The sequence below is a fragment of the Phasianus colchicus genome, chromosome 9 (genome assembly GCF_987193195.1).
Source record: "Phasianus colchicus chromosome 9, bPhaCol1.hap1.1, whole genome shotgun sequence".
In the NCBI taxonomy this organism is placed as follows: Eukaryota; Metazoa; Chordata; class Aves; order Galliformes; family Phasianidae; genus Phasianus; species Phasianus colchicus.
In genome coordinates this window covers 9,423,673-9,450,395 of record NC_143444.1, presented here as the reverse complement: position 1 = coordinate 9,450,395, position 26,723 = coordinate 9,423,673, and the positions used below count along the sequence as shown (strand labels likewise).

At 48.9% G+C, this 26,723-nt stretch overlaps 1 protein-coding gene across 11 annotated transcripts in view; it reads right to left on the bottom strand.

Annotated features, from left to right (window-relative positions):
• Nucleotides 1–26,605, bottom strand: part of PACS2 (phosphofurin acidic cluster sorting protein 2) — a 67,105-nt gene extending 40,500 nt beyond the window's left edge. For 3 of the 11 annotated variants that reach the window (XM_031595732.2, XM_031595733.2, XM_031595738.2), the window contains exons 1-3: nucleotides 26,418–26,603; nucleotides 5,124–5,211; nucleotides 1,765–1,854 (exon numbers count right to left, since the gene is read on the bottom strand). In XM_031595732.2, coding sequence (XP_031451592.2) covers nucleotides 1,765–1,854; nucleotides 5,124–5,211; nucleotides 26,418–26,545 — 306 coding nt within the window. In that variant the 5' untranslated portion in view covers nucleotides 26,546–26,603. Of the gene's footprint in view, nucleotides 1–1,764; nucleotides 1,855–5,123; nucleotides 5,212–9,082; nucleotides 9,211–25,643; nucleotides 26,074–26,417 lie in introns of those variants that run through there. The other 8 variants (XM_031595734.2, XM_031595728.2, XM_031595730.2 and 5 more) reach the window with 5 other exon arrangements.
• Nucleotides 26,606–26,723: the final 118 nt, after the last annotated feature.

Genomic DNA, 26,723 nt, shown 5'->3' with positions numbered 1-26,723 from the left:
CATGAACCTGCAGCTGAACTCTAAAGTCATGCTGGGTCCTAGGCCAGTTTGATCTCAATGTCTACAGTTTTCTGGGATTCAGCTTGATGGATCAAATCCACACATGCAAGTTTCTGTTTTTCAAAGGTATGTTTCTTGGCCAACTCTGATGAAGATTCACAGAAATTATTAAAAAAAAAAAAGAGATCCAGAGACATTCAGGCCACTCAGCTCCTCAGTTAAAGACAAGGTCCTCTGGAACACCCTAGCCATTCTCCCTGCACGGCTGTTTTTAATTCCTGCCATCACTTCTCAGATCTACAGAATGGTTTCAACAAAAACTTTTTAGTAACTGCCACTCCATAACACAGCATTTGAAAACAAGACACAGGAAACCCCAAGCACTGCAAGCACCTCCAAGGGCAAGAAGAGGGGACCATCATACACACCAGGGAACTTCAGTTGATTCTAAGAAACTTGCAGAGGGTCAGGAAGAGCAGCCATTCCAGCAGTCAGGATGACAGGAGCTTACCTGCCAGAAAGGCTACTGCTGGTCTCAGCCTAGCTAGCTAGGTGAATCAGATGCACCATAGCTCTAGTCTTACCCCACCTGCATAACAGAGCACTGCCCACCCTGACAGCCTGCACAGTTTGTGCACGCATGCAGAGTGAAGTACACAGGGCAAAGAGCTGACAGCACAATATGGAGATACTGGCTGCTGCTGCAAGACACTGAGGCTTTCTCATGCTGAGACATCCACATGCTTTTACTCTGCGGTCCATCACCACTCTTAAAATATCCCAGGCACTAAATTCAGACTGTACCTGGCTCAGACTATACTTAGCTAAGAGTAGCTTCCAGCCATCGTCCAATTAAGTAATAATAAAAGCTGTCATAAAAATCCTACTGTGCCATTTCAGGAAGGCTTCCCAGACCTCACTGCATCCAAGAGCACTAATCCTTCCTGCAGCAGAGAGATCAGCAGCACATCTCTGCACTAAGCTTGCTCATCTCACACACACTGTTCTGAAGGCTTACAGCGTCATGGACATCATTATCCCCTGTTCTGGCTCAGTTCCCATCCCTTCCTGAGAAAACCAACTTAAAAACAATGCTGTGTGTCCTGCTGCAGTATTGCTCTGAGTTGCTGGGAAAAAAAAACATGTTCCAAAACAAAATCTGCAGAAACATTTGCTGACACAGGATGGGCAGAGGGAGATCTGGCTCATTCTGAGGCTCTGGTCTCAGTCACTGGAAAGCTGCAGTCTTAAGAATACTTACTCCTGGCACATGGATTTCTCATTCCTTCTCACAAAGGAGGGGATGCAGTGCTGCAGTTAACCCAGTTTGCAAGCTGCATCAGGACAGAACCAGAAACACCAGCTATCTGTATACCTTCCCTTGCAGTCCCAGGGTTATCATCTGTCTGCAGTGAAACCTCAACTACCTTGAGCCTACTCAGGGCTCAGAGTAACAGCCAGTCTGTCCTGCATCATCACTACAGTCCTTCTCAGATCAAACTCCAGATGACAAAATCTAACCCTCAGTTCCAAAATACATTTAACCTAGACAAGAATGCTTCCAAGCATCTGCTCCATGCATGCAGGAGTCTCCCTTGTGCTCACAGCAACCCAGCCCCTATTTTCCTTATTTCCCTGCTGAAGAGGCAGTACTAGGGCAGGATGCTCTGAGGAGAGCAGCCAACACAATACAGAAGGATCCTGAATGCAGACCCACAGAGCACCTCTGCTCACACAAACGCCCTGGTGCCCCGTCCCACTTACCTGCAGTGAGAAGGTCAGTGCAAGCTCCGTCTCCACGTGTCCACTCGGGGGCAACACGATCTCATGAGACCGCAGGATGCGCTTGGAGCCCTGCACAGAAGCAAAGTCCATGTGGTAAATCGCCCAGCCAGCCACTTTCTTGCCATCCAGCCCAAATGGCTCAGCCGTGGAACTGGAGAGCTCCAACTACAGGCCTTACTTTACCTGATATTACCCACAGCTGCCTTTGTGCTGCCTCTCCCCAGCAAGTTCTGCAGGCAGGACTGTCAAAGAGCTGGGCTGCAGGTGGGGAAAGACTCTGGCCTGACTCTGAAAGACTCTGGAAAGGGTGGTGGGAAGGAAGACTGGACTGAAATGGAAATAGGCCTGGATTGGCATCCCACCTCTATTTAAACAAAACTGAGAAATGCTTTCAGAGACAACCACAGAGAAAGTGAATGGATGGATCTGACCTTGCACTTGTGCGACATATTAATGAGATGAAAGGGAGATATTTGACTAATAAAGATTTGGGTATATTTACTGTCCCTAACTGCAACAAAGCAGCTTTTGTTCTGCCAAACCCCAGCATTCAAAAGCTATGAGTCAGCCCCCACCCCTCAAGCTGAAGTCTCATTTCATGACTGCAGCCAATAGGTAGCAGGCTCTGCATCTCCTGGGTTCGCAGGCTGCAGTGTCACACATACATCTCTGGCATCAGCCTCGGTGGACTGATCTTTTCTTTTTGTACACACACCCCTCCCTGAGAAAAGTGGAGATTTTAATCTATTTCAGGGAATATTTCAGAGAAAACTAGCAGGGAAGCACAACAAACCGCTGCCTAGTGAATGCTTCTGTATTGTTCAGATAGTGGTAAGTTTCAGAGGTCTCTGGCTCAATATTCTGCTGAGGTTGCAGCACTGGCTTTGTCCAGACAGGCTGATCTCCCAGAGGCACAGAACTGTAGCTCTCAAAAAAAACCAGCATCTGGGAAACCAGAGACAGACAGGGAGTAAACACCTCCCAGCTACATCCAAAGTAAAACTGAGTATGTCTACATCAGCCCCAAATAACATCCCAAAATGAGGGAGGGAGAAGGGGAGAGGCTGAGACTGGCTTACATCCCTTCCTCCTCACAAAGCCAGAATGCAGTGTTTTGCAGGTGCCCCCGGTACATCAAACAGCAGAGCAGGCTGAAAACTGAAGGGTCCCCCCCAGCAAAAGCAGCACGTGTGCAAGTAAAGCACAGCTGGCCTCGCCACTGGCAATAGCAGCATTGGTTCCATGCTGCAAATCTCCTAACAGTAGCAATCTTGCTTTACTTGTTATGCAACTCGAAATCTAATGAAAGCCCAAATATAGCAGCTTTAAAAAGACTGCAGCAGATAAATAGAGCAACAGCCTGGGAAATACAGTTGACAAGTCTTTGAACATCAGGAGGGCTGCAGGGAGTTATGGGAAATGCAGGTAGTATGCTCTCATTAGGTCTAAATCCAGTCATTTCTTCTGGAAGGACTGCAGTGCCTGACACCTCTCTTGCAATTTCTCATACACAGCCAGCAAGTCATTTGACAGAGACCATATACTTGAAGATCCAATATCACCAGCTACAAACAATAGCTGTGTCAGAAACCTGAGTGCTGGCAAATTAAGTAGCCTTAAAAGAGCTTGTCAGCATCATAATAACCTGCAAGCCGTGAAGGAGGGCTTCAAATCTGCCTGCATCTGAGACAGTCACAGTGCTACTGCCCTACCATTAAATAGCACATCACGAGATATGAGCAATGATCGAACTGCAGTGCCAGGGACACCCAAGGTGAAGCTATGGGCACCCTCTGGGACAGCTGTTATTGCAGCCACTGTGACCTCAAGGCCAACTGGAAGGACAGATGAAAGCAAAAATGATGGGCAGGGATGCAAGCTGCAGCCCAGGACTTGGCAGATAAGCATTCCAAACTTTTCCAGTTACAGAGGACAAGTGCTTTTGCTTTCCAGTTCTTCAGGGATCTGCCCCACTACAGAAGGGACTGCAGAATAATTGCTCAGGTCTCAGTCTGTTACTTCCTGTAACAGGACAGATCACAACACGTTTTTAGAACAGACAAGAAAGTCCCAACTGTTAAAACTCGCTTCAGGCTTTTTGGGCTTCCACGTCTGGAGCTGCACATTCAACCTTTTCACCCAGAGAATGCGTAAACTCTTAGCAATAACCTGGATGAGAAAAAGCTTTGTTCTAGTAAAAGCTACTGGATTTCCCAGCCCAAGCCTGGCACGCCCTGTCTGTAGATCATTCACTGAGAAGCCTCAGGCCCTTACAGTGATGCACATGCTGACCTGTACAAACATATGGAGAGCTTTCAGCCCTGATCAGCAATATCTGACAGCCTGGGAACCCACAGCTGTGCATCTTCAGAATTCAGCTGTGTGAAACTATTCCCTACCTTTCTGCTCTCTGCTGTGGATCTGCGAACCCCTCCAACACAGAGGGACACAATTTTGCTGCAGCTGGACTGTTCACAGAGATGAGAGATGTTGGCTAAATGCTCAGCTGCACGTTCTCAGTCCACAAAGCCTTCATGATTTCACTTTCCAAGTTAGATTTGACACAAATAGATCTCTGCAGGAGTTTGCCTGCCTGTTTTTTTTTTTTGAAAAGCAGCTGCTTTTCAGCATGGTTAATGGTACTTGTCTACTTACAGGTCCACTAGGCTTTTAACCAGTAAGCACTTCAGCATTTCCAGTGGTGGGAGCACTCAAGCTAAGCTGATGCTGTGACACACTGTGGAACTTACTCGCTTCCTGCTGCACACCTACCTCCAGGCAGCATGACCTATATGTAGAAACCTAATTAAGCAGCACAAACCTATGCTGCAAAGTAGGATATTTACCTAGGATGAGAGATGTATCTTATGGAACTGAAATGTACAGGCATCCAATATATCAACTGACAAGTACCTGGCTACAAACATGGCTTGGACTTCTGACAGCAGAGCTATCCATCAGAAGGAGGCTCAGCCTTCAGAGCCTCCCCAGGCCAGGTCCAAACAACCAAGTGCTAGTGCCAGCAAGTGTTGCAGCATGCTAAACACAAGCTTAGATTTGGTGACTGCTCAGGAAGATCAGGTGACAGCATATGATATGAAATGAGCATCTTTACCAACATATAAAGCTCATGCTGAGTCCTCAGTCTTCACTTACTACAATGAAATTTGGTAGGAACATAGGAGAAGGATCACAAGAGACTCTCCATACACACAAAACATCACAATGTAAGTGTGGGAAGTGGCCCACAGCCATGATAGACCTCACACAGAGGCACCTACCAGTATTTTTTTTTAACTCAAGTACCACATTTGATTCTTAGAGCTGACAGCAATTACCTGCATTTTGACAGCAATGACCACAGAAATAAGCTCCTTATCCAATTCCTTTAAGACTACCAGTTTCTTTAGTGTCAAGCTGCACAACCTGCAAACAGGAACAGAAGAGAAACAGTTATAATCATGTCTGAAAAAGGAAAAGCTCCGAACAACTTCCACACAGCAGCATCTCTGTTTGAGGGAGCACAGACTCCAGTCAGGAGCCACACAGACATAAAGACAGCAGGAATATCTGAGGCTTCCCCAGCTCTTCAGGCTGGATTTCTTCACACACCCCCAAACAGGAGGAGGCAGCCTGCGGGTCCATCTCACGGCCTGGTGCAGACCCATGGCCACATGGGAAAGCCTGCCAGCACAGACTTCGCAGACTGCAGCCTGGGAACGCTTGTTCTGTGTCAGACCAAGAGCTGTAGGGTCAGAGGAATTAAATTCCAGCAACGTAAAAGCAGTGGGTCAGGCTAATTTTAAACTTCTCTGCAAAGCCTTTATTAGTCTGTTGGCTCTTTCAGTTTCAGGTTCTGGGTTCCCAAAGATCTCACTCCCACCTCCTCTTGCCGATCCTACTCATCCCCAAACAAAAGAGCTAGCAAGAGGTTCAGACCTCTCGAATGGGAAAGGAAAAGAAACAAAAGAAAAAGGAGAGGACTTGCACAGTGTCCTGCAGCCCTGGCATGCACATGCCACACATACACAGCTAACTCACATTCTTTACCCTGGCAATGCTGCATTGTTCTGGTTAACACTGTTTGCACTTCTGCCTTCCAGCACAGAGCACTTGGGAGGGGAGAGCATTTGGACTAGGTGCAGCCCGAGCTCAAGCTCTGAGGTAATGGGGCCATGATATTGGCACTGGCACAGTTTCACAGGAGTTACCAACAGCTGGTTTAAACATAAGGGTGTGCCTCAAAAACAAACTTGGGGGAGGGATAAACCTGAGGAAAGCTGCAGCCAGAGAAAGCTGCATGGGAGGCTCTGGAGACAGACATCACCCATGATGCAGATGCTGGCCAGGAGCAGGCTCTGCTTCATGTCCAGGGTCTGAAGGAAGGAGGCTGTGATGCCATTTGTTTTCTTTGTGAAACCGTAGCTGGAGGACAATTGCCCCAGGCTTGCCAAAAGCCAAAAAGCTGTGAGCAGTCAGGTGGTGTGAGCAGAGGTAGCACAAGGCACTGGCATTGTCCGCCTGGCAGGAAGGGAACAAAGGCCCTCTCTGTGTGGCCTGGCTGGAGGATGGAAAAGGTACACGAGGGAACAATGGCGTTCTCAGCACACCCAGCAGAGCACAAGGAGGGCGTTCTGCCATTCCTCCAATTCATCATTTATGAGCTTTGATCCAGCCCCATGGATTGCTTGCTGCTGCTCAGAAAAAGGAAAAAAAAAAAATATAAGCCTTCTTTACAGCTATCAGAAAAACAAAAGCTATTGGAAAAGACATGGGACACATTTGCTTTCTTTATCCCACTGCTGGACTGCTGGTTCTAAAAGGCACTTCACACAAACAACAATGAAACGTTTATACTCTCCGTTAGGAGGAAAAAAACAACATAAAACAAGCAGAGTTTAAATCTCACCAAAACACTTCCACCCTTAACATGCTTAGAGTTTCAGGTCTTCAGTCTAAATACAAATCAAAGCAATATTAAGAATACATGGCAGAAAGGGGCCACAAACAGTCACAAGAAGCATCTTCCAAGCAAGGCTGTGTGCAGTGCAGCCATGCCTGCCCTACGTGCCCTCCTATGCCTCTGTGGCTGGGATTGACACAGGGGGACCTGAAACAACCTTATAAAACAGGATGAGGTTACACTTGGAAGTTTCACCTCTATACGTGGTCTCAGTGAATGCAGGGGGAATAAAGAAAATCACACAGACATACGATGGGAATTGAGGAAGTCTCAGATCTGAAGCTGAAAGAGCCCGAAGTATTTTAAGTGGTCTATAAAAAGTCTGGAACCGCATGACAGCGAGGGTAGGCAAACACTTTTGTTGTGTGTTTACTTCAGCATTGATCTATGGTTGCACACAGGGAGCTCAGCTAGCAAAAGCACCAAGCCAGCAGAACCTATCTGCAGAAAGAGCAAAGGAAATCTGAGATTTCCACCTCACTTTGGAGGTCCACAGCAGACATCCCCACTCAGCACAAGCTGGGGAGCAAGGGGACTCATGTTCCCTTGGTCACAACACAGGCTGCTCCCTCCTGATCCCATTCCCCAAGTTAACACATGAAAACTAAACACATTCTACAACAATAAAACCTGGTTTTAAAGAGGAAACCTGGACTGGACCCAAGGGCTCCAATGTGCCCTGCTAAGGCCAGCTGTGCTGCATGGCTCCACCACGTGCTCCTCATTTGGGCAAAAGCTGTGGGTACAGAACACATTTCAGTAACAACAATCCTGGCCCAAACAGGCTCAGAGCAGCCACATGAGGTGCTGAATTCTTCACTCATTGGATGCTCTGCTTTTGCATCCCTTGGAGCAGAAAGATCAGGAAAATAAATCCCCTCCAAGAAAGACTCACTGAATTAAATGTTTGTCCCTCCACAGGGAGCACAATAATTGCACTGAGACCGTGTTCACACAGAGACAGCCAAATCAACAGGAAGGAAAAATTAAAAATTAAAGACCTGTATTTTAATTAAGCCCGATGGAAGTCAAGAATAATAACAGAAGCATCCACAGCTACAAGGGCTCCAAGTACAAGACAGGAGCAGGAAGGCTTCAGCTCATGAAGCAGATGTCCTTGCGCAGGCTGAAATCTGCAAGATACTGTGCTTAGAGGCAACATTTCATTCCAGGAGCACTTTCCTCTGAGTTCTGTAAGCATGAGCCAGATGAGAGATGCAAGCAAGGAATCTGTGCACCACGCAGTTTCACTGCACCCTACGATTCTGTGAAAGTTAGGGACAGCAAGCAGCCTCCTACCCCTCAGCATTGAGTGTTCTGCACTTAAGCTGACACTTTACACTCAAGACAGTCCCAAAATAAACCATGAGCCACTTGGAGGAGAAGTGGAGAGAGACACTGCCCACTCACATACCTCCCAGACAGACAGAGCCATTCTGCACATAGCTACAGGGCAGCTGTGTGGGGCAGGCTGGAGAGAGGAGCCCTGCACAGCATTTTTCTAATGCAGCTGTCTAAGCAAGGGATGAACACGTGCAGAGCACACAGTTTCAGACACCTGTTTTGCACGCGCCCAGGTGAAGGAGACTCTCCTGTCCAGCTACTGTGCTCAAATGCTTCATACTGCCTAATTATTTCAGGCAGAAAAACTGTTCTCTATGTTACAGATGTGTCAGAGTAGGGCCACTGGTGGTTATCAGTGGTAGAAAACACAGGAAGAGTGGTTCTTCACTCTACAAAACTTATGAGCCAATTCCATCAAATGTTTCTACCTTGATCCACTCTCAGGCTGCTTCCAACCAGGAGCAAATTAAACGAGACAGAGATCAAATGCCCAACTCCTTTCATGCCAGAAACATAACTTGGGCAACTAGCAGAGATGCATCACGGCCCTGCACTGGTCTCAGCTTGTTTCCCTTTCATTCACAGTTATCACTAAGCTAAATGGAATCTTTAGTCAGCTGTTTTGGCTACAGGTGCATTCAGGTAAGCTATAAGCCAGGAAACAATTACAGAGCCAGTATTTTCATTGTTCTTAAGGATCTTGAAATCTGCTTCCCAGCATTAACACAGAGAATTAAGCTCTTAAAATTCTGGAGACAAAGATCCATAGAAGTGCTGCAGCGAGCAGATCTTGTTCAGACAGGTAAGAGGATGGCAGCTTAATTTATGCAACAGGCTGCCCCTAGGACTTCACAAGGGCACAAGCACGCAGCAAGATGTGGCCCTATTACTGCTAAAACATTGTCCTATGCACTGCACATACTTCGCAAGTGTACCTTCTCCAAGCTGAGCATGCAAAAGGTGTGAGAGTGTCAAAACTTCACAACATACATCATTCTCCATGTGATTCCCATCCACGTGGGCGGGATATCAGCTTGTTTGTCACCAACCACATGCCTCCACCTGCACACTCCACAGCCACTGAGAAACTGACGCATTCTTTCCCATTCTGAAGTTCTTCACACGCCTGGTGACCTCAGCCAGAATCTTAGTTCCTCCACAATGGTCTCTTCATGCTTTGTTTGGATGGTTTCAAATCCCTCTACAGGATGACTTAAAGGAAAAATCACGAAGAAGGGCTTAGGTCTGTTCCTCAGACAAACAATGGTACACAAAGGAGTCCATCTAACCCACCTGTGTGTTTACACCACACTGCCTGCAAATCCAGGCACGCAGCTTAGCTCCATGCGCCTCTCTCAACTTGCCTCCTTCAAATCCAGCATCCAGAGCACCAGGAACGCATGGCATCCTGACAGCACAATAACTGTGAATGAAGGATCCCACGGTACCAGTGGATTGAGTTCAATCAGCATTCTAAAAGTTCTGAGGGAATAGGATGGTGTCATTTAGCTTTAAAAACTAAAGTAAGCTAACAGCAAAAAGATGACTGATGATCAAGGCTCCTTTGACAGACCAACAGGATAACATTTCCTACAACACAGCTGACACAAATATCTCATATTTGCTGTACTAATTTAATAGTAGCTGGAACAACCAAAGGCACCAATGCCAGATTCCCATTGAGCACGTGATGAGAGTGGTCAAAGCTGCACAACTGGGAGGGGGTGGCCTTTGGAATATGGGCTGGTGGAGGATTTTCTGTAGCTAGGGCTTCAGTTCTCAGCTAGCCAGCAACAAAAGAAAGGCATGTAATGCTGTAACAGAAAGTTCAGCAATGATAGCGTAGCAGCACAGTCCCTGCTTACCTTCAAAGCTTCAAAGTAAGGCTGCTTACCTTCAAAAGACCTCAGATAGACAGGGATCTCTAGCAAGATACCCTCACCTCCACTGCCAGCCCTTTAATGAGGTCTGGAAAGGGGTGGATCCTGGCTCCACCCCTTCCATCACTCATGTGCACTGCACACACCTGAGCTCCCCTGGGTTGGCCCTGCCTTCCCACCAGGTGCTCAACCACTGCTTCAAGCTGTGACTTAGCATTTCTGCTACAAGGCACAACGCACTGTGAGGCAGCCAGGCAGGAGGCAACTCCCCACCATACACATTACAACCAGAGCAGAAAATTATGCCCAAACAATGAGCAAAATTGACTCTGGGGGGAGAAATGCAAAATGCCAACAGGTGGGAAAAGGATGAAAGGAGACATGGAGCTGCAACAGACCCAGCAATTCTCCCCTCCTCAGCATGCCCTCCTCTCACCGCCTGTCTTCTTGCTGCCCTCCTGTCCCAGCAGCTGCATGTGGCACACAACATGTGCACTGGGAATTGGCTGCACCAAGCATACCACAAGAACAAGCTCCCTGCCTGCCCTGAGCCCTCTGGGGCTGGCAGGATCTGCACACAGCAGCCAGCATCCTCCCCGCTGTCAGCACACAGTGAGCCCCTTGCAGGAGCAGCTAGCTTGGACAGGCATGAGGGTGGCATGGAAGGGCTGCACAAAAAGCCTCGTGCACACATTTGCACCAACATGTGCCTCGCCTGGATCGTCACCCTTTCTTTCCCCCATCCTCTCCTCCTGCACCATACCCACGAACTCTGAGCACAGCACTCCCCAGAGCAGCAGCAGGCTGGGAGCCATGACATCTCCACAGCAACTGGGGATGTCACAGCCTTCACGTGACCCAGAGCGCTGTGCATCCAGCAAATGAGACGGGTCCCTTCGCAGCACTCCAGCTTCTTCCTTACCCCACTGCAGCACGACTGGTGGCAAATCCTTCCTCTGTGCCACCAAGAGCTCTGCTCCCCATATAGCCCAGTGCTTGCCCTGCAGGCTCCCCTACACATCCACCACTGTAGGGTCATGCCGAATTACTTACTGCTCAGCCACCCCCCAAATCACAAGCAGCAGCCGTGCGCAGCCAGAGCCAAGATCTCCACAACACACAGGTCTTAACACCAGTACCTGTCTGAAAGACCCACCTTACATCACATTGGAGAAACAGACCGTATGAACACTGCTGTCAGCCTCTTAAAGGAGTTTTATCTTTTAAAGCTCACTGACCAATATGAACCCACAGCAGCACAGCCAGGGCAGCTGGCCGGTTCCTAACAATACTGTCACTCTGCCTGAAAGCAGCCACATTGAGTGCCAGATGAAAAGGGTTGTCTTTGCTAAGCTTGCAATATGGCCTGAAATAAGATGGGAGAATCACACAGGCATAATTTAGAGCTCAAATGGACACTTCCTTTTTTAGTGAGAACTCAAGATGTCCTCTAAGGGTGAAAACGGAGCGGCCAACGGCAATGAGAAACATTTGTGAACTCTGATGGCACGTTTGGTATCAGCCAGCAGAGCAATCAAATATGCAAAGCATGCCACTGCTGGGCTTGTTTGCGGACCAGAACACTCCACAGATCCCAGCACTGCTCTGACCACATGGAGCCTGTGTTCTGGCCTCCTTCCAGATCAGGCACGTGCACCCAGCCACCCCCATGCCCCACTGGGACAATGCTCCATGCTGTTCCCCTGCACGCCCCACATTTAATGCCAGCTCCTTCCTCTGCTGACTATGGAGATGAAGGGGATCACAGTCACAGAGATAACAAAATTAATCACCTAAGTTAGAATCAAATTTTCTGTGCAATTCTCATCATGCCTCAAAGCACGAGACTGTTGAGCATTTATTTAGATCTGAATGCTGCCAGTTTTCACAGGGCAACAACACACAGCTGACAAAGCAGGCTCCATCAGCACTAAATATAATTCACAAAGAACTCCAGATCCTGCCACTAAAGCTGGAGAACTCTATTCAGCATTAAACACATTGCAAATTCTGGTTAGCATCCCTCAAATGGCAACAAAAACGACGTGGGTAAAGCTGTTAAAATGTGCTACCCCTTGGAGATCGGTGCTCAGTGAGGAGGGGGGGGCACACGAAGATGAGATGCGTGCTATGAGCAGTGGTCTGAAAGGGCTGAACCTGCAGAAATATTCTGTTCTCCTGTAAGAACAATAGTGTCTCCTGTTGCCTTTGGTTGAAGATGCACTGCACTCCAGCATCCCTGCATTTCTTCCATCAGATATTCCAGGCAGCTCTCACTTGTTTGCACACTGTCTGCTGAGGAGATAAGCTGGGAAGCAAACCACAAAAGAAGGGGATCTGGTGAGATTTTGAAAGCCAAACAGCTATCCATGATACATTGGCTGACTGAATGGCTGAAGCAGAACTGCTGCAAGGGAAGGAGCTTCTGCAGCAACCAACAGCACTGTTTGAACTCCTAAACCCAGCTGAACCAGCCTGGAAAGAATTCTGGAGCACAGCAACCAGCCTGCTGCTGAGCAAAGCACAGCTCTGCATGCACCTCGGTTTGCAGAACGCTTCTGTTCAGCTCCCATTGGAGGCATCTCCCTCCAAGGGAACCGCCAGGTGATCTCAAAATGTCTCTCAACACCACTCTGAAAACATCTTTTTCCCTTCAGTCTTTCTCTTCACATCTAAATATACTGTGTGCTCTACTTTAAGGTACTGCTACTGATTAAAAAAAAAAAAAAAAAGGAGAAAAAAAAGAAAAATGCACTTGTTTGGAAATAACACAAGATTTTCTGTTTGTTTCTTTTTCTGCTTACCCCTTTTCTGAAAGCTGGCATCGCCTTTCTGTTTACTGGGGAGAGAAGGAAGCACAGTTTTTACCAGAGGGGCCCAGAGGACCCCCAGTGCCAACTGCTTGCAGCAGAGCACAGAATGCAGCCATGTGCTACAGAGACACATTCACATTTGCTTCATATTCTGATACTCTTCAGCAGCTGTCGGAAGTTGAATCAACAAGCAGAGATTCCATATTATTTAGAGACTACATTTCTTAAGCATCATTGCTGGTGATATTTCATTCCTGAGAGCATTAAGAGGCCGGCAAAGAAACCAAATGAGTTTGCTCATTCCATTTGTCAAAATACTTATTAAAGCACCAGAGTGATGTGTGTGAGTGAGGAACGCAGCACACTGGGAGGGATGCTGGCCTGCCCTGCAGAACCACGCATGGCATGGGCATGTGGAGGGCAATGAGGCAGATGCAAGCAGCCCTCTCTCAGCAGACAGTAATGCTCACTGCTGGGGAGCTGAACTCAGAGCCTGGCCAGCATTACAATAGAGCCACTGCATCTATGAGGAGCACTCCACAGGACCACTCACTGAGCCCAAAGCCCAGAGCCAGACCAGCCTCAGCGCCTAGAAAGCGTTCTCTTCTCATGCTTTTGCCTCGTGCAGCCAGCTAAGGCTGTATCTGTGATGCTAAGAGCAAAGAGTGGGTACCAGCATCATTTATCCTGCCTGTGGATGAGGTGAGGAGCATCCTGAAAGCTGAGCAAGATTGCTTCTGTCACAGAAAACGTTCAAAGCCATCAGGAGGGATAGGGCAGAGACCAGCTGTCAGGTGCCGTGACATTATTTCAACTATCAGGATGGGACGTATCCTTATTTTCATGCTTCCTTGGCTCAGAGGTTTGCACTCAACTTCTGATTTTTATCACACACATTAAACTTTGCACTGGGAGCTATGGCTAGTCTCACATACATAGGAATACATAGGAAATGTATTTTTGTACATTATATGTTTCTGACCACTGAGACTCCCACCAACAGCCTCCAATAGACGAGCAGGAAAATGACCTACTAACACCACATTTCCCAGAGCTGTTACACATTCCCCATCTGGCATATTGAGCTGAGATTTAAAAGGATAATGCAAAAAAAGTTCTCTGTTAAGGTACCAGTAAAACATTAAATCAGCTTCTCTGTGCTTATCTGTTACAAGGCAATAAAAATGTACAATCCCTCATGCTTCTTCCCTCTGGAGCCTGTGTACTTACCCTGCAGCCACAATGGGAAGGCCTACTGCTACCTTTCCATGTCTTACAAATAGTGGAATAATGCCACCCAGCCAAAGATTCTGCACACAGTTTGCAAGAAGTCCCCCAGAGCAGGGTTTGGCATGACAGCTGGTGCTAACATAGTCAAATCCACATCTCTGAAGAAATCGTATTTCCCTATCAGAACAAGAAAAGGGTTTGGGGGGCTCTGGCAAGGACTCTGGGCTGCCAAAGAGCCAGTGTGGATTTGCTATCACACTACAGGTGTTTTAAAAGCTAGAGACAGAGCCCAAGTTCATTGCTGTCCTGCCTATGAGACAGGCACTGGAGAGATGGGATGGACTGCTGAAGTTTCCTGAGACTGGAGAATTGTTCACACTAAGCTGCACCAAATTTTGCCTTTAAATCAGAACAGGCTTTCTGTGATGTCCTGGATAATAACAAACAATGACAAATTTATTTCATCTCACCTACAAGCAAATGCTGACTCTTTGTGTTGCTGTGATTCGATCACTGCCCAAAATCCCAGCAGCACCAGGCACATCAACTACAACAAAACACACCATGCCTGCAGCCTCCACGTGCTGGGCTTTGCTATGCACCATGAGGGCTATGAAATCACAAATGCATCTCTTTTGATGCCTCCAAAGAGGAAAGGGAGCTGCGAAGTCCCTCCATTCAGTGAGGAAGGCAGAGGATGTTACCAGAACAAGTCTTTGAACAGTGCACCAGAGAGCTGTGGCACATGAGACTGAATATCCCTGATCCTTCTAACATCAATAAAACCTTTATCTGCGGTGTACTTTATTGTACCCCAGCTTTTATATGCAACACAGCAAGAGCTAAGGAAAACTCCACTACGTACCCTGGTGTCAGGGACATAGTGAACATCTCTTCTCACTCAGACTCTTCCTTGCTCCAGATATTTCCTCTCTGCACTCAAAACTCACAAGTAGTCAAAACGTTCTCAGAGCTTCATAAAAATCCAAGCCAAGCGTTTTCAACAAAATCCTCTTTGCTACCACACTCTGATTGCTCGACTCCTGGAACAGGAGCAGTTCTGAGAGATGCCTTCACCATGAAGTATCATTCAACAAATGTTTGCAGCTGTGCATATTTCACTTCAGTCAGACGATTGTGAATTACACCTCAGTGCGTCCTTGTAGAAAGGAGGTGGGCTGTCAGGGGGATGGGAAGGGGGAGAGAAAAAGAAAGGAATTTCTATTGAACAAAAGAGCTCCAAGGAAGCGATACAACTTTGCTGGAAGCTATTCCCAACCCACTCAACATTTTTGACTGTATAAAGACATACCAGAACTCCAACAAGGGGCATTTTTCCCAGCTCAAATGTGAACCCATCAGCAAATCTGGCCGCCACCAGAGAGAAATATGACATCCCAGTGGAAGCAGAGAAAAGCACACTGAAAACATTCTATGGTTGTCCTAAATCAAGAAAAGAAAGTAGCAGACTCATACAAACAAATGCTCAGTGCCCTGCACACTACTACTCATAGCTAAGCAAAGCAGGACTCCTGCACAGTTGCTTGCTTAGCTGACTGAGCAGTCATTTACTCTCTGCTTAAAAGTACACAAGATAAAGAGGCACCTTTTCCCTGCTTGCCAGAAGCCCTATGAAGAGCCGTCTGACTTTACCAGCATTCACCCAGATGGTTTTACAGTGAGCCATCCCCCAGCAAAGCACACACTGGCTCTGCTGGGAAGCCAAGCACTGCACAATCCCTTCACATCCTGAAACCACAGCAAGGGCCTGTGGCAATGCTGAGAGGCCAGGAGAGAAGTCAGCACCACAGGAACGCAGAAGACAGCGTGTCCCTGTGGGCAAACATGCTCACAGCCCTGCTATGGATCATAGCCTGTTGCACCTGGATGCAGCAGGTGTTGGTAGCCCCGGATCCTCCTGATTGCTGCCACCATACACCAGCAGAAACACTGGGAGAACCAGGCTACTCTGATCTGCAGGAAGGCAATGCTGCTAAGCAGACCCCAGTATCCAAACCCATGTAAAGCAGAAGCATATCAGAACTCTGCTATCAGCATCTGTGTAGAGCACTAAAAAGAGCTGAGTAGTAGGCACCAAATACACGACTTATCCACAGAGTCATCATGGATTTTTCTCAAGCACAACCAGCAGGACCTACCCACCACATGTCAGAAAAACATCAGCTTACTGACCAAATGTCAAACTGAGAAAATCCACCTCCAAAAGCCCTCTCCTGACACAGCTCCACTCACTTGTTTGAAATAAGCAATTCCCAGGCTTCTTGCCCTCAAGCACATCTCCGTGGGCCAAAGGTAAAAACCACTGTAGTTTTGCCTCAGCGAGCAGATTTTCACCTAGGCTGCCAAAGGACACATGTTGGGAGGAAAATATCCTCTGATCAGCTTTGGTATCTGCAGGCAATTGGCTCAGCGGGGCCAAGCATAAGCAGACAGAACTTATCCGAGTGTCTGGAGGTGCTCAAAGTCTATTTGTGAAGCAAGGACAAAGCCTACTTGAGTGTTCATCTCACTGAAGCAAAAGAAGGCAGATTCCTGGCAGAAAGAGGATACAGATCCTGCCAGCCTGAAAGAAATCGGAGCACCTTAAATTCTGGCACACTCTCAGGAACAGCTTAAGGAAGAGGTGGAAGAGCAAATAAAAGGGTGTTCAGCCCCTAGCAAGCCACTGGCAACATGAAATATATATGATTCAGTTCTTGCAGTTCTCAGCTTTCCTTGCAAATCCTTCATTTTAAGGCAGTGGGTGCAACTCGATATGGAAAGAAGCATATCATCTTTCTGAAAGCTAGAAAGGAGGCTTTCAGAAAAGGGGACATTTTGGAACAATCCTTTTTGACAGCAAAAACTGCCCATCCGAGAGGATGGCTGCAAGACTGCCCACCCCTAGAAACTCAGGGCAGAAGCTATGGACTGTAAATCAGCACGAGGATTGGAGCATAGAAAGGGTTTAGGGAGAAGAACAGGGCGTATGTGCAAGAAATTGGTGAGAAATGATGCTTTAACAGCAGCATTCTTTTAAGAAGGAAGCTCTTCCTGCTGTACTTATTCTGCTGAGGCTCAGTGAAGATTCACACTGGGAAGGACGACACACAGGACCAGCAACTCCTTGCTAAAACTAGAACTCTCAAACCTCTATAAAACCTAACCAGTAACACAGAGCATGGCACAGGGGGAACAGCCATGGGACGCAGCTCGGTGGGGCCACTCCAGCCTGCAGACTGAAGAGGACGTAATAAGGTCTTTTTCAGCCGCATTTTCTATGTTCATAATTTCTCTCCACCCCCAAGAGGTCATGCAGATGAAAACATCAATTTAAGTAATGCCAGATGGGGGAAAAAAGTTGAGACCTGAATCTTTGCTTATTATAAAACTACCCTCCTTTCTTGTAGAAAAACAGAACACAATCACTGGCTGGATATTTTGTACATAAGCAGGAAACATCTCTAGGCTGTTTATATTGTAAAGACATTAAGGTCATGTGCTCTTGGCCAAGTATTCCAATACCACGTGGCACATCTATGAGAAAAAAACAAGCCTGATTTTGCAGCTATGCCAGGACACCAATCTCCCCCAGGGACCCAAAATAATTCTTATTAAATGTGCTCATCAACTCAATTATAGATTTACTGGGTAAAGCTTAAAGATTGTGTTTATACTTTTATTCTCATTTTTGGGCAGAACTCAATAGCATTTAATTTACCTTCAGTGAGCCACAAGTATCAGCAAAGCAAACAGCACTGAAATGTGTGAGTTCACTGTACTACTGAAGCAGACTGCTGAGGCAAAGGGAAGCTTCGGCAATGAACGAACCATTTGCCAGAACACCCACAGGTCACTTACATAAAATCTATGGTATGAAGACCACTGGGAAACTCTTACAGGTGCAGCTCTGCAAGTCACGCTCTTACTATAAAGGCATTAGCAACGACAGACCCAGTGCAAGGATGCTGAGCTCTGAACAATGCAAGCTGCATCTGAAAGTGTCCCATTAGAATCCAGGAGCACATGTCTGAATTTGCATAAGAATCGGTGTGGAAGATTCAGTTACCTCCCAAACAATCTCCAGTGGCTCTGGTTACATTGTCAATTATTCAAGTTCGGAAGTGCCTGGCTGACAATCTCCTCACTGGCAGCCTTGATCGCAAATCCCTCTTCCCACCAGGGAGCTTCCCTCCATGTAAGACAGAGGGGCACAGCCCCAGAGAAGGGAACACCAGCCCAGCCCCACTGTGCAGCCCTGATGGCAGCCGGACCACTGCACGCTTCCAGGGTGCACAGCTCTGTGCCCTGCTGGAAAAGAGCTCTTCTGCCAGAGGGCTTCTGGAGCTTTGCTGAAGCAGACAGAGCACTGGTGGATGCTCTGTGCCTTGCACACACACTGACCCATTGCACAGGTGGAGCAGGAAGAGGGCAGGGAGCCCCAGGACAGGCTGCGATTGCTGTGCTGGGAACAGCAGCATCCCTGTCCCCATTACAAACCAGCGGGTTCACCCAGCTGGGGCTGCAGTGAAATCAGGGCACACGTGACAAGGCGAAATTAAGACTGCACATGGATCTGATGAGCTGGAAAAGTCTGCAGGACTGTCATGAGATTAGAGCCATGCCACAGACACCCATTTTCAGAACAGCCCCCCCAGAGGCAGTCAAACTGAGTGCCGGCACGGCCTCCAGCTGAATCGTGCTCTCCCTGAAGAAACTCAAGACTGAGCGACCTCAAATGCTCTTGCTATATTTGTAAAGCCCATGAGGAGATGTCCTCCAACAGCCCTGCGACTTCGACGGGCTTAGGAGAGATGGAGCACATCTTGCCAAGGTTCCCACCAGAATGGGGTTAAGAATTACAGTGCTAGCACTGCACCCTAGAAGACGTAAGAAAGAAATCAACCTCTCCAGTGCAAAAACAGAGCTCTTCTCTTGAGAAGGAATGATACAATTCCAGACCCAAATGCATCCAAACACATGCCATGCCTCCAGCAGAACTTCCAGCTGGTACAACCTCATCATTCTCATCTCTTTGGCTCCAGGATATGGTGTAAAAAAGCTTCATGGGCAGCAAACTTTTTACAGCAGAAAGAAGGCTGTGCTGCTCTTCAGCTGTACCCCTAAAGCTGCCAAGACAGCCTCAAAACCTGCTGGTACACTGGCTGCATGGTATAGGGAACATCCTCAGCCATCCTCATTGTGGAACTGCACCCCCACGCACACTAATGAGACCACACTGCTGCACAAATGGCAGACCTGTCAACCTTGCTGCATGTTCCCACTTCTCATCTACACCACCTGCGAGCCTTTCTTTTTTGTTGTGCTAGGCTGAAGCAGATGGGCTGAGCACCGCAAGTGCGTTTTCAGTCCAGAAGCAGCAGCACACATGTGCAGCCTCCTCTCATGGTACAGCCTGGCAAGCAGCTGCACAACAGGGAATCGCACTGGCACAACCCCCACAAGAGCCATTCCACAACAAGGCACTGCCAAGCTCTGATCTCACTGTGGAGCACCCAGAGGACTGATGTGTTCCGAAGGTGCAGGCACAGCACGAGCAACATGCCCCAGCACTTGCAGCTGTTCCCTCACACCCAGGGCTGCTGCGTGCTCTGAGGCTCACTGGTCACAGCAGTGTGTCACCAGTTTGTCACAACATCACGGTCACAGTGGCAGGCCATGCAGCTGGGGCCCTTGGAGGGTGCAGGAGCCAGGCACACGAGGATGGCTTGCACAGGGTACAGTAGATGTGACACTGCACGGCAGTCTTCTGCTGGTTGTCAGAAGCTGGGTGGATCTGCATTAACCGTGCTCCCCAGGCAGAGATTGTCCTCTCAGCAGAAAGGGGATACAGACTTATATAGACTATATATAGATAAGGCTTCCTAAGAATCTCTCAACGGGGCTTTTTCTGTGCTCTATATCTAGATCTGGCCTCATGCCTGTCAGGAAATACATAGACACGTGTATGTGCAAACTGCTCCGCAGTGTAGCCATTAATGGGAGCCCTGCATTGAAAGAAACCCCTGAAACACAGGCCAGAACCACAGAACGGACTCTGTGGTTATCCTATATCTCCATTTGCAGCCCTCCATGTGCTTCCCTGCAGAAATCTCCCTCCTGCTCACCGCATTTACTTCCCAGCAGCCAGGAGAACCTCCCAGCCCTCATGTTACAGCAGCTTTGTCCAAAAATAAAAAGTGGGGATCACCAAGTGGTCACACCCACCTGTCCAGCCCTACCACTGGGCTGCCACAGGAGGCATGGTGAGTTGATGGAAAGCTCTCAGCATCCTGGTGCTATCCTCTGCCCAAATGGCACATGCTGTCCCTGGGGGCATTTCCCAGCACACTGAAAGCCAAACAGCTCTCCAAAACAGCACAGAGGCTGTGGATGAGAAGCACACTGCCACAACATCAAAGCTGATTTTGTATGCTAATCTGCCTGCTTACAGGAGAACAAATGCTATTTTTCTTGACAACCCTTCTGAACTAAGATCTGAGCAGCTATGCAGATTTCAAACTCTTTTGAAATAGCAGCAAACCAAACACTCTGCTTTCAGCACTAAAACATCCAAGAACAACAACCCTGCAGTTCAGCCAGCAGCTTCCAAGAGATGCTCAGCCTCCAGCAGCTGCCTCCAAGCACTGGAGCTGCAAGTGAAGCAAGACCAGTCCAGAGTGGAGTGGCAGCTACACAATGAGAGACCAAATAAGCCACTCCAGAAGGGAGGCACAGCTTGGGACAAGCGTCACAGCCACGCAAAGCCGACCAGAAAAGGCTGACATGCTTCTAAAGGGGGTTCTTTTAAAGGCTTCCAGACTGCAGCATGCAAGCAGGTAGCATGCACATCTGCTTATCCAAGCTCATGGAGCACTCATCCTCCTCCTTTTCTCTGATTCAGATTCATGAGGCAGCTTTGCAGACCCTCTGCTACAGCTGCACTGACCCAATCAGAGGGTCTGCACGTGCAGTAGGCATCCACCAGCCTAATTTCTGAAGAATCCTCTCTCCAGGGCTGCTGGCTCCTGCATGCCTATCAGAGAACACTCCAGGCAATTCATTGTTTTAAACAAATGAGTGATTAGCAAGGATCCACTCTCTCCTTGTGAAGCTGGCTGCATGCCCTGCAAGCCACCACATCACTGTGCAGTACTATAATCCAATTAAACCTCACCATGAGAGAAGCTTCACGCTATCACATTCAATTAGCCATTTAAGCCTCTTATCATCTGCACATTGGGATCTGTTTGGACTCCAGCTTCTACAGCGCTGTTTGAGAGGTGGCATTCTGTGACCAAACAAGGCTGAACATGGACATCGTGTCTGGAGCCACAAGATGACCATACAATATTGCTGGCTTACAGGAGGGAGAAACAAAGACAAAGTAAAACCCAGCCATCAGCTCCTGCCTGCTCACAGTTGGATGCTCTCCGGGGGCCCCACTCCCCAACTTCCTATGGAAATGGAGCAAGCAGTTCTGGAGGTCACAAGCAGCCCAGAGGAATTTCTCTCTCCTTAGTAAGGTAATGGAAAGGCGAAGGCTAGTGAAGGACCTGGCAATACGGAGCTTTTTGGCAGCCAGCCACCAATTCCATAGGAAATACCCTCCCTAGAAGGTCACCATAATGGTGGCAAGATTTGGCCCAAAAGAATTAGAAAAAGCTGCCAAGATGTGACGCAAATAAAGGCAGTGTGCAGGCCAGCTTCCTGCGTAAGGCCAAAACATGGAGTGCTCTTGGAAAAAGAAAGATTAAGGGTTGCAAGGAACATAATGGCCTCTTGTAACAGCTCTGTTGAAGCTTTTCTTTTCTTTGGCAGAAAAGAAGGATGTTTTGTTGCCGGTTGATTAATCTATTATGCAAATCATTTCATAGCTAATTTGATACAGCCTCACATTCGCCACAGCAACCATGGAACACTCAGGACTGATGAGAGGCACAGTACCAACAGCTCTGCTGCTCTCTGGCTGTCCTGATTGCATTGGGAACACAAAGGGAACACTTGCTCAATGCCATTTTGGACTTCTCCTCTTCCATGATGGCTAAACCCAAAGCAGGGGAGAAACAGGACCTACAGGCACCAAGAATAAGGGGTTTGGCCACTGTGCTTTACCCACACACTTCACTTCCATTGCTCAGTTTTGGATGCTTTTCCCCAAGCATCTCAAATGTTTAACACTGCCTTAGCTAGCAATTTTTTTTAAAGCCTGCCTCATGCTCATCTGTATTCAATTTCCTCCAGTGGTAAAATGTTAGGCATTCAGTGCTACTCAAACAAAATCAAAACAAAGCCTCCAAATAAGCACTTCTGAGACGTACCTAGTCATCTGAGTAATTAGACATTTTCCTGGTTCTAAACGTACCAAGAATCCGCAGTCAGCTCCCAAGGACCGTGCCAGCAGCAACCTTAACAAACAAGAGTCCTTTCTAAATGTCAGTGAACCAACGCATCAGAAGGTTGATATGCTTAAAGCATCTCTTCCTACCTGAATTAATCAGCAGTTTTACTTGCTCATTATGTAGCATCACTCAGCAACAGTTATTACAGTAGCAAATCATGCATGGCCTGCTGTTGCCACTGCTTGAGCCAGCCTAGAAAGCAGGGACTCACTGGCCAAGCAAAGTTCCCATTTCCAGCAGTGGGAAGCATTTTTTGAACCCAAAGGCATTGCTCTCCTTTTCGAGGGCACCTGCAGAGAGCAGTCAGCCAAGGGCTCCCCACAGATCACTGCCATCTCAGTTCTCAGCTGAGGAAGGACCAAGCACCACATCAGAGTGCCAACACACAGGTCGTGGGACTGCTCCTCACTGCATCGCTCTGCTCACATATCGTGCTGACACCTTGATGTGCTCTGAGACTCCTCTGCCGATCCCAGCAACTCACTCATCCACTGCAGCTGACGGCAGAACAGAGCAGTGGGAGATGGAGCTGGCACTGCAAGAGCAGCACAGAGCCTGGGGCGTGAGCAAACTGTTCGGATCTGCTCAGCTGCTGTGAACCCACGGCCTCACTGCAAACAGTTTCCATTGCCCAGGGATGTCCATGTGCTTCAAGGCCATCCCGCAGCATTGAGCACTAATGTCTCTGCAAAAGCAGCCTCATGTTCCAGTGTAGCACACAGACTGTCTCATGTTTCCTCACCCACAGATGCAAGGTAGCATGTGAAACTCAGGCAGTACCCAAACAACACAATCTCTTCCCACATATGTTCCACGGGTTTCCTTCATATCTCCAAGTGACATCAGGCCACTGCTGCTCCATACACAGTTCAGCATCACTGCACTCCACACCTCAAGCCTGAACTTTTCTAACCACGTGGCAGTTAAGGCAGTGGCTTCTAACAAACCCCATTCCCAGGGCAAGCTCTGAGCTTCACTGCCCCTTGCTCCAGAAGAACCCCTGTGAACAAAGACCTCCCCCAGATCCATCTCTTCCTCAAACAGCCTCCTGAAGCTCCCTCAAAACAGTAGTGGCCCTGCCATTCACACCCACAGCTCCATCAACAACGTTTGGGACCAAAAACGAAAAAGAAAAACAGAACACAATAACACTGACTAATTCTATGCGTGAGGAAACTGAGCAATGAGGTTTGATTATTCTTGCTTTTTCAGGTATTGAGGAAACCTTGTGCAGTGTAACCTTCCAGGAGGGAAAATATTTCAATGCACAGAAGAAAGAAATGGGAGAATAAGGTCGGCATCTCTCCCTTCTGGAACAAAGCAGTTACATCCAAATGAGACAGCTTGAGTTACATTGCTGGGATGAATAAAAGAAAGAACTTGCATTTCTGAAGCAATTCTGTCAAAAAGCCCAGGAGCTATAGGTACTTAAGAAAGATGTCAGAAACCATTGCTGCAAATGGCAGGAGAGAAAGAGAGACCAGTACAAGCACAACACACCTCCCACATTTGTGTTTCACTCAGAACAGCACTATGAGTCTTCACTGTTACTCTTCCTTCAGTTTAGACACAGCCCAGCCGGAGAAGGAAGCTACAGAGGCACCAAAACAGCCTTCCAGATCTCACTGAGCATGTCTGAGGCTGGTCAATGAAGAGCAGGTGCTTGGAGGTCTTCCTCCTGCAGCACAGCTTGCAGCCATTGCAAGCCACACCTGAGTAACGCCAGCTGCCCACAGCACAGCCTGCAATGCCTCCAGCCAGCCCTCCTGCTTTTCAGCTCACTGTGGGAGAAAGGGTTGGGAAATGGGGTCAGATTTATTTCCACAAGAGGGGAAGGAAACAGTGCTCCCTCCCCAAACACACAGTCCTCTGTCATGAATCTCCTGCCCAACTCCAATTTCTTCTGAGCTACACAGGCTGTCCTGCCAACAGAACCATGGAGGGGAACTTGTCACGGGTGGAAATCTCAGAAGAGACCAAGGCAGTTCCACATTACTTGACCCACTCTCCTCCACATCCTCTTTTCACATTCCACCAGATATCTGCTAGGACAACAAGCTTATCTTTAATACCGTTTCCCCCACAGAACAGTTTTCATCTCAACATCTCTCATTTTAACACAAAAACATCGAGTGCCTTTGTGCCACAGAAAAATTGCTATACTATGAGCTTAAAATATAACTTAAGGTTTTCAAACTCCTGCCTTCTCCACCACAGTGATTCATGCAAAACCTATAATGAAACACAAAGCATGGACTTTAAGTAGCACCACAGGACATAATGTTTAATGGTGAAAAACAGCAGAATGTTGGTTCAGCACTCCAGCTGCTGCTACAGGCCTTACAGTTTGCTTGGCACAAGCAACACAGCACACTCCTTCCCTACCATCAGACCAACACTGCTGCGGGGCTGCAGCCTGGTGCTTCTGACTTCATTTCAGAGCAACAACACACTTGGCAATCACAGTGACAGTTGCAGTCCCACCACACATTGCATCCCTGACACAGCACTCATACAGCCCAGCCTGTATGGAGCTTGCAACCAGCTGGGCAGGATGGGCAGACAGTAGCAGCTGGCAAAGACAATACCAGTGTTGAAGCCAGAGGGACCCACCCACTTGGGACCTCTCACACAAAAGCTGTGTTCCTAGATGGAATACAGGTGCCCCAGTCCTCTCATAAGACATTCAGAGCATGCAATCCAAGTGCTTCCACCAGCTCTTGCTTCACAGTTTGCTACAATGCCTTCAATGCTTCCACCTCGAGCCCCAGCTCTGCCCCTTACACACCAGTACCCACACTGCCCCCTCACACCACCCAGACCCCGGCCAGCTGCCTGCCTCAGCTGCCACCCTGAGCCTCCAACATTCTACCATGCATCCAAGCAGAGCCAGCATCCTTATGCTGCAGTTCCTGGTCATCCACAGATCTGCAAACAAGCAACCTATGTCGTGAGCTAGTTTTCGTATCTGCAAGTATCAGCATAAATGGTAATGCAGAACTAAAAGTCCTTGACAGCAACGGGCATTTGTGTTTTTTAATTTTAACAGCTGCCACTAGGAGTTGGGCGAGATAGAAGCCCTACTGCCTTCCTGGAGCCATGGGCGCAAAGGAAAGAACAATGTTCAAAGCAGCATTGCAAGAGTGCTGCATGTCCTCTGCACAGCACCAGGGTTGTGCGAATGGCACTGGAACCCAGCACAAAACACAAAAGTACTCCAACCTACCTCTACCTCATTCCATGTGGCAGCACAGGGACTCACTGGAAAGAGGTACGTGCCCTCCTGCTGGCAGTGCCCTTCGGAAACCTCCTGCTGCAGAGCAGGACAGCTGAGCAGAGAAAGTTGCTGCATGACACACCTCGAGCTGCCAGCACAATTGGGCTATCCTCACCCAAACCACCCGCAGCTGCAGAACACGGGTTTTCTGCCCCGTGCTATCACCTTGTCCACAATACCCGAGCTCAGAGTGCGGAACAGCCCCAGCGGACGGCTGCCTGCCCGCAACACAGCGACCGTGCCCCTCGGCAGAGGGAAACGGAGGGACCCGGGTCCAACCGCCCTGTGGCACAGGAGATGGATGGAAGCTCCGGGGTACCCGCAGAGCTCCGCACGCCTGCGAGCTCAGCCCGATGACTCCGTTCCCCGCTCACTCGCTCTCGCCGCGCCCCCCAAGAAGTAAAAGACGTTAAAATCACAGCAGGCAGGCGCTGGGATCTCCGGCACGCCCCAGCCCTAAGCGTGCGCGCGCTCGCAGGCTGGGAAGGGGTCCGCACGGCGCCGAGCCCCCGCCGACCGGACGGCCCCGAGGGGCAGCGCGCTCCAAAATGGCGGGGGGCGCCACGGTAACGGGGGGCTGCGAGACGGAGGGACGCCCAGAGCGGGGCCGAGGGGGCAGCCGGGCAGGGGCCTCGGACACGCGGGGTGCCGCACGGCCGTCAGGCCCCGCCGGCTGCCCACCGAGGGGAAGGGGCGAGGCGGGCGCGCGTCCGCCGCCGTTACCTGGGCACGCAGCTGGGGCTGGAACCGTCGATTTCCCAGGTGGCGAAGAGGTTCATAGGCACGGGCCGCCCCAAAGCCCCGGCACCGCCCGGGAAGCTGAGGCGGCCCCGCTCCGCCGCCGCCGCCATGGCTGCCGGCCTGGCGTGCGCCCACCGGGCCGCCGCCGCTGGCTGTGCCGCCGCCCCGCCCCACCCCGGCGGGGGGTGTGGTCACGTGAAGGCGGGCAGGCCCAGAGAACGGTAGGAGGGGCCGGTAAGGAGCTGGGCGGGATTAAACAGAACGGACGTGCTCGCGGGGCGGGGTTTA